Source organism: Cyprinodon variegatus, unplaced genomic scaffold (assembly GCF_000732505.1).
Source record: "Cyprinodon variegatus isolate N-32 unplaced genomic scaffold, C_variegatus-1.0 Scaffold682, whole genome shotgun sequence".
NCBI classification, from domain to species: Eukaryota; Metazoa; Chordata; class Actinopteri; order Cyprinodontiformes; family Cyprinodontidae; genus Cyprinodon; species Cyprinodon variegatus.
In genome coordinates, this window is record NW_015151135.1 from 161,549 (window position 1) to 169,867 (window position 8,319).

Consider the following 8,319-nt stretch of genomic DNA (forward strand, 5'->3'; position numbering starts at 1 on the left):
TATATATATATATATATATATATATATATATATAAATAACCTAATATAGATATCAATATATATAAACTTAAGAACCTTGTAAATATGAACCCATCAGAAGAAAATAACTATGCAGAAGATCAGAAAATTAATAAAGTTCAATCGGTTTAGGCACTCAGTAAAAATCTTTTTTTTTTTTACAGCCTTCATATAGAGGTCATTACGGTGAACATGTGCTGGGATGAAAAAAGTGCCTGGGTCGTCTTTGCTCTCAGTTTCTAGAAACTTGCAGTATAAAATGATGATGAAGACGGTTAAACAAAAGAGCAATATACAAACGATCTGTAAGAAATCTTTACAACTTTGATGATATTTAATCTTTAAAAGCACTGACTAAATATTAAAGTAAAAATAAAACACGGCTGCTGATGATTTTGTAGCTTTTGTAACATAAAATACGTGTGCGGTCAGTTAACATGTTCTCATTTGTGCTGGATCTCTATCACATGATGCTGTAACAAACATCTTGGGCTCAAGCTGAAGGACGCTGAAGATGTCGACGTCACTGAAGTCTCTTCAATCAGTTCCCAGCTTAGCAATTAGCTCATCGCAGATCTTGGTCAGCTCCTCAATTTCTTGATTCTGTCAGAGAGGAAGAAAATAAAAGAGGAAATTTAAGTTTCTTTTGGACACCTTTCTTGCTCTGACTCAAATCCTTTGGTTAAGAAGAAGTGAAAAACTGCCCTTTAGGGTTTAGTTTTGTGTCATAGCGCTTTGATTGGTGGATTTACAGTCAGTGAATAATATGTTATATACCTTAATAACAAAAATGAAATAAAAAAAGAAACATCATTAGCTAAATATGCTAAAGATAAAAAAATATGCATTCTGTTAGTAGAAAGCTGTAGCTACTTCACCAGTTGTGTTTGTTATTTTATGGTAATGCACTGCATTGAATCAGGAATAAGATTTGTTTTTGTTTAAACAATTGAGGGTTTTAAGACATATGACTTCAAATTTTAATAGATTTGACAAAAAAAGTATTTATTTTTGATAAAATTCCATTTATGACACGTATAAATAATTTCTCCATTGATCATTGATGCATTTTAGAAACTCCACAATGATGTGCATGATAGTGATCTGACCATACCAGAGGGTGCCTGCTTTAGGAAAATCACGATGAATTAGCCAACTTTAAAAATAGTTTAATCTGTTAAAACAATATAAATATAAAACTTTTTAAAAGTTAGAAGAATAAATACTTAAAATAACTCAAGTTTAATGGGAAGAGATGAGAGGTTTAAACAGTCAGGTGGAGAGAAAACCAACTACATGATACAGGTTTGAATGTCTTTCCTTTAATTACTTCCGCGTGGCAGATTCCTTTGAACAACCTGCTGAAACACTCCTCAGGTTGGAATAACACAACTTCTTTATACTTAGTAGTGAGAGAGTAAAAAAGTATTTGATAAAGGCTACACAAATACACCTCACAACATCTGATATTTAAAATTATGCAATAAAGACAGAACAAAATGTGAAATTCTGGTATTTTAAAGATTATAATAAAACTGGATAATAAATAAATAATGTAAATGAAAAATAACAATTCCAGGAAGAAGAAACATTTTTCCAAACCAATTTTCTTTTTGACATAAAACCTCGAAACCAGTACCACCAGTCACATTCTTTACTCCTTACTGCATATTAGCTTTATCTCCAAATGTCATGGTAGTTTCAAGTAAGCTTGTGTTTGAAAAAAGAGCACTCATTTTGACATAAACTTTAACTGTTTGTCTTTGTCTGGAACTTGTTTTTTATTCAGTGAAGTCATGATGGATGGAACAGTCAAAGATCAAGAGAAGAGGAGCAATATTTCAGTAAAATAACTCTCTTCTAAAGGGAGAAGTATAAAAAAAATGTAGTCAAGTAATTGTAACTCTTTACTAGCCTCCTCTGGTGTTTAGACTCATAGAATTTGGTGTATCTGGTCAGATTTGTTCCTTTTTATGTCCTTACCTTTTGAAGGACGGCTCTTTCCAGAGACTCCACCTTCATCTGCTCCTTTCTCAGGCTTGCATTCAGCGCCACACTCTCAACATCTGCCTTGGCGCGTACCTGGGCTATCTCCTCATTGGCCCTGATGAAGAGGACGTTAATAGAAAGAAAAGAGAAGCGACAAATGTTATGCCTTTTCATATATTTTTTATTTATTTTTTTTTTATTTAGCTTGAAATCAGCTTGAATATGGTAAATCTCACTTGTCCAGCTTCTCCTCAGCATGGAGCTTTAGGGTTTGATATCGCTGCTCCTCCTGCTTGATACGTAGCAGGTAATCTTGTGCACACTTCTTCAGCACCTCCTCATTCTGTATGTATCATTGCAAGATGTGCAAGTGGATTTTATTTATTTATTCTTAAAGGATTCTGATCTACAGTTCTCTAGATTCACACTGACCTTCTTAAATCCCTCTAAGACTCCTTTCATGTTCTCATACCGCCTGAAGAGATCTGCGAAGGATCTCTCCACGGAGTTAAGGTCAGCCACAGCCTGATCTCTCTCTAGAGTCAGCTGCCGGACGGACTTACTGGAGGAGAGGCTCTTGTTCTGCTGCTGATCCTCTGCAAAAACAAAAAAACAGACAGGCTTCAGAATGTATGCTCTGGCCTAAAGCCTGCTTTATCAACATTAAGGTCAACATGAAGGAGCATTTAGAGAAAGATTGACAGTGTGTGTTTCTTTGGACTTCTGGGTTTATAATGACCTAAAACTGCATAAGAGCCATACAGAATTATTCCTGTGCTCTGAATATTTGCTTATTTTATTATATAACAACACATTTTGGCAGGAATTACAGTAATAAAACTGCAATGTGATGAATGTGTGAATTATTGTTTCAAACTTAAATTATTCATTTTTTCTTACATCAGTCTAAAGTCTAAAATCAAGGTTACTGTGGGCTTATGATACATTGCCAGTTAGCAAAGACTAACAGGAGGGTTCTGACAATTTCTGCTAGGTTATTATGCTCAATACACAATAAAAAAGGTTTAATAGACAACCTAACCTAGGTACAGACACGAAAAGAAAAGGCCCTCAAATTGAACCCTGGGGGATCCCGTAGGACAGCGGAGCAGAAAATGATTCACATCTCCCATAGATACAGAAAATGTTCAGCCTGCTAAATAATACATAGGACCCTCCAAAGCACCACCACCAATGTCTACTTGGTACTATAGACATGACAAAATACATAAAATAAAATGTTGTGATTCATCATGTAATAAGAAAAGTTAAATCATGGATATTTAATGAATCTTGGATATGGGGCTTAAATTCCCTCACATCTTTATTACAATAATTTTAGGTTTAAATTTGACTTTAAAGAAAGAAGAATGTAACTCATAACATTAATTTCTGTCGTTTATATGCAACATACTTTATTTTGATTGTAACCTTAATGTATGAGGAACCAATAAGACCCTCTTTAACAAAGCAGCCTTGGGCAGGCCCAGTAATATTAAAGAAAGAAGGGCTCACAAAGAATACTCTGGTAGTCAATTTGAAATGCAAGGTTGTTGGATTAATTCTATGTGAGCAAGGCACCTGAAATGAGTAAATTATGTATGTTGGTGTGATTATGGGTGTAGTGAAAAGCTCTTTCAGAAGTCAGCCTGTTCAAGAGAGGGTTTATAAATTCAGTCCATTAACACATTTTCTATAGAAATCAGAGGACATTTTTAAACTAACAAATTGCATTTTTATCTTATTGTTGAATAGATTTTTTATGTGTTTTTAACAAAGTGATGTTGCTCCAGGCGGCCAAACATTTGGAAATTGCTGATATTGCGTTGCTTTAAAGGGAAGCTCTTCCCCAGTAACAAGTCATCTGCAGCCTGGGACAGATTTCTATCAATCTTGATCTCTCTCAGCTGCTTTTATCCCTTTTAAGTCACAATGTTCCATATTGGCATACTCTATCGAGAGCATTTTCTCCCATAATGTTAGCTGCTCTGGTGTAAAACTTCCTATAAATTTCTTTTACCAATAGCTTTGCTATTTTTTTGCTAACAGAGATGTAGATTTCTTCAGATCCTGCAGAAATACCAATAATCTGTTGAATGCTCTCCAGTTTTTCTAGTTTTAGGACCTTCACCTTAGTTTTTTCTTTTTTTTCAGCGTTTTTGATTGTCATTACACTGTCACCAGTACAGAGCAGTGCCATTGTGCAGGGCTGGGGGAGCAGTGTGGGGGTCCCTATCTCAGGTATCCAGAGTGGCATCCTGTGGGAGTGGGGCTTGAACTCAGAACCTCAGGATTCCAAGCACAATGCCCTAACCACTAGGCCTCCACTCCCCAAAGCAGGCATTAGTATGAAGGGTCTTGCCTAAGGACCCACAGCTCATTTCCTCCAGCTGGGATACATGAGTGTGTTGTTTCATGAGCTAAACTGTAACCTTCCCTACATATCCTGATCTACATGGCGTGTCCTTTAGTATTTGTACAGGTTCTAATTTTGTAAAAGAAAATACAAATTGTGTATCTTTTTTTCCCACTTCACTCTCAGCAGCTTTAGTTGTTTTGTCACATAAAAACTTACTTGGAAGATGTAAAAAAAAAAAAAAAAAAAAAAAAAAAAAAACAATCATCTAATGCTTCTGTGAGGGATTGATGAGATTAGTGCTGCCCTTTGTACCGCAATGCCCCTTGGTCATTAAAAACATCACACTGTGTTTAGCTCACTGTAACTTGACCTCAGTTTTATTGATCACATGCTTCCTGAAGACAGAGTAGAGGTGAAAGGTCATAAAAACATGTGAGATGTGATATTGGCAGCAGTGAAGCAGGAGAAAGCCCAATGTTTGCCTGGACTTTATTAGCGAAACACTTTAATATACTAATATTATAAATACTATGATTAATTCATAATGATTCCAATTTGAGGAAAGGTTAATAAGAAAAAATAAAGCTTTGGCAAAAACAAGCACGGCTTTGAGATTTTACACTTATTAGAGAAGCAGTGAATAACAGTATAACACAGTCTTATACAAAATCTGATCAAATAGATCAGGGGTTTTGATAATCCAAAGAGCATTTCCCCCTAAATTGAGCTATATGTAACTTAAGCTTTGAAAAACCCCTACCTCAGAAATTGTTTGTAGTCTTTTTAAAGAACCACCATTTGATTCTAATTTAAGGTGTCAAAACAAGACAAAAACCTTAAAACCGTTTTCCTTTTACGAGATGTAGATATTTACATCAAATTATCCAAAAATCATAAGATTTCTAAAATAATGTACACAAAAATGAAATATTGTCATACTTTGTGGTTAAAATTCAATACAATTATCATACAAACAAACTGAGAAACTGCTAAAAACACAAAATCCGGATGTTTAACAAGTTTAAGCCAGGTTGAAAGGTCTAAAGATCACAGATCCATGATTTAGTTTGAGGTTTTTTTTCTCCCTAATTTCAATTTCTTAATCTTTTATGGCCTTTAATAGGGGTTTTTTATATATATTTTTGGAAGTAGACCTTTAATATGATTAAAAAGAGGGGGAAGACATGCAGTGCTTTGGTTTGAAAGTCTGAGGAACAAACAAGATTATAGAGATAAAATCACCACTAGGTGGCAGCAACTCACCAATCATCTGTGCAACTGTTGCTTCATATTCTGCAACTATTTTCCTGCCAAGCACAAAGCAATCAAGTGTGAACATTGTTTTTTGTCTTTTTGAATCACTGATAACGTTTGATCAGTTATTAAGGTATCATTCTGTAAACGTAAAGAAGGTTGGCAGAGAAGCAGAAACTACCCACCTCATTTCCATCACCTCTGCTCTGCTCTCCTCATATTTTCGTTTCCATTCACCGACTTCAATCTCTTTAGTGATGATCTGTTCCCAGTTAAATAAATAGATAAAGAATGTCAAGTTGGGAACCAGAAAAAAAAAAGTTAATCATGTTAAAGCAAATTCTTTGTATGTGAACGTGGGCGTGAAGCACCTCTTCTCTGATCAGGGTCAGCACTGCAGCTTTGTCCATCTCAGTCAGAGGAATGCCGTCCTGTGACAGAGCTGCTGGCTTAGGGTCATCACTGCTCAGTTTAGGAGTCTGGTGCATCGGTATCTCCTTCTGTGGAAGATTACAAACACTGATATGAGGTGATGCACCAGAATTTATGACTTTCAAACTTTATAAGCAATTCCACATGCAGTAGTTCAGAAGAACAGATGTCTTGATAAGTAAGACTCTGGGAAAAGAGTGCTAAATGTCTTCAGTCAAAAATTATATGTATTTTTTCAGGAAATCACCATAAGCAACCATGTAGATTAAAGACAAGTGATGCAGCAGACAGCAGCACCACTCAATAATTCATGCAGCCTCTTTTCCTCCACCTACTAGATCATCTTTCAGACTGAAGGTGTCCGGCTCCAGCAGATGATCTGTAATCTTGATCTCAGGACCTTTAAAAAAAAATAATACATTATTTAAATATAAACAAAAAATGCAGGAGTAAAGAAGCATTCATCAATTAGATAAAAAGTGACAGCTTTCCTTTGTTACACATAATACCAGAAACTTAATGAAATTAACATCACTATTTAAAACAAGGTCTTAAATGTTTTATCAAACTGGAAGATTACATACACCAATTGCAAATATCTTTCTAAATATGGATATGTAGGGAGCCATTTTTTCCCAGCTGAATTATCTTGTATTTATTTCATGTGGGGCAGAGGAAGCCTCTGTTCTGCTGATTTAAGTCTGTGTACAAAACGTTCTCCATGCCTTTGTCATATTTGCTTCTGTTTTGGTATCTGACACACTCTAAAAAGCAGCTGCTGAGAACTTACAGTAGTAGTCATTCAACATTTCCCCAATTTCCTTGATGGGCCCTTGGATGGTCCTTGGCTGGGCCCCTAAAATTTCTTTTTAAACATAAATCTTTGTACTAAAATATTCTTTCTGTCATGATTTGTGGACATTAAGATCTAAAGAGAAGCATCATCTCATGGTCAGACCCTGTATTTCAGTGAAAGGGTGGAGTCAGATTGGAGGGGATTTTGCTGGGAGTTGCAGGGAAGTGGGCTGCCATTCAGCTGGCGTTGGACTGGGAAAGGCCATTTTGAATGGCTACTACTGTGTACAGTATGTTACAGCATCAACATCATCTTTCTACATTTTTAACTCATAAGTTTAATCCATTTCAAACATTTCTATCATATGAGGTGGGACTCCTTTTTATCTGATTTGGCAGTTTCTTCAATCCACATTTTGAATTTTTTTAGGGATCACCTTTGCAAAAATCTCAAATAAATGTAACTTTAAGCTCACAGCGAATTCCTCTATCAGGAGCATTTCTATATTTTTATCCATTCTAAATTTACCATCAGCAGTAGGTAAATCACTGGATGTCTGTTTCTTCTCGGTTGGTTTACTGCAATCCTGCCCTTCTCTCTCATCCTGGCCAATCATGGCGGTAGAGGCCAGTTTCTCCTCATCTGTGGCGTGATGAACCCGCTGAGTGATCTCTGGGGTCTGAACCACCACTTCATCTTCACCCTGGAAGTTAGAGGGGAAGACGTTAACTTTATTACAACCAAATCTATTTTCTACATGCTTGATATCTGATACTTAAATAGAATGCTTTTGGAAACACTGGTATTGATGTATAAAAAGCCTTTTAATAAATTAGCCATTTACTGCAGCTAAACATTTATTCAAGGGGAGGAAAATAATTATTTTAAATAAATGTAACAGAACCTAAACAATTAATCAGATTAAGTAAAATAATTATCATAGAATTATCATAAACTTGAGCATACAGAATCTAAAAGTTCTTGTTTCCTAAAAGAGCAACCCTAAATGATAATGAAATAATTATCAGCCTTTTTTGAGCATTCTTTCAAAAGACAGAAAAAGAAAATCAATATCAGTTTTCCCTAAAAGAGTAATAATCATTTTTTACCACATTATTTCTGTCTGTTTATATGTCTCTTTGATTATATAAGTTATGTTTAAAAGAAAAATCCCACTCATGATGCAGAGGTTTTAAAACTGTGTGCATCAAACATGAATTGGATTAAGATTAAAAATATATATTTTTGCCTGTAAATATGCCCTTTTCAGAACTTCTTAAGTCACATAGTTTCACCATCTTTAAATCTTGTGAAAGGTCTCCTATAATGGTGTTTTTGTTATTCTTGATCAAGTAATCTGGGAAAAAAAGCCTACATATTAAATAAGTCGCAAAACAATGTAGTTTGCAGCACTGGACCTTTTCCTAAATATTTCTTCTATTTCTAAATAGACAAACATGTTCTTAAATTT

At 35.1% G+C, this 8,319-nt stretch overlaps 1 protein-coding gene across 3 annotated transcripts in view; it reads right to left on the bottom strand.

Annotated features, from left to right (window-relative positions):
- Positions 1 to 51: 51 nt before the first annotated feature.
- Positions 52 to 8,319, bottom strand: part of LOC107097285 (transforming acidic coiled-coil-containing protein 1-like) — a 43,844-nt gene continuing 35,576 nt past the window's right edge. For all 3 annotated transcript variants that reach the window (XM_015394382.1, XM_015394381.1, XM_015394380.1), the window contains exons 5-13: positions 7,377 to 7,551; positions 6,388 to 6,452; positions 5,992 to 6,120; positions 5,806 to 5,882; positions 5,630 to 5,673; positions 2,440 to 2,603; positions 2,244 to 2,350; positions 2,002 to 2,122; positions 52 to 621 (exon numbers count right to left, since the gene is read on the bottom strand). In XM_015394382.1, coding sequence (XP_015249868.1) covers positions 556 to 621; positions 2,002 to 2,122; positions 2,244 to 2,350; positions 2,440 to 2,603; positions 5,630 to 5,673; positions 5,806 to 5,882; positions 5,992 to 6,120; positions 6,388 to 6,452; positions 7,377 to 7,551 — 948 coding nt within the window. In that variant the 3' untranslated portion in view covers positions 52 to 555. The remainder of the gene's footprint in view (positions 622 to 2,001; positions 2,123 to 2,243; positions 2,351 to 2,439; positions 2,604 to 5,629; positions 5,674 to 5,805; positions 5,883 to 5,991; positions 6,121 to 6,387; positions 6,453 to 7,376; positions 7,552 to 8,319) is intronic.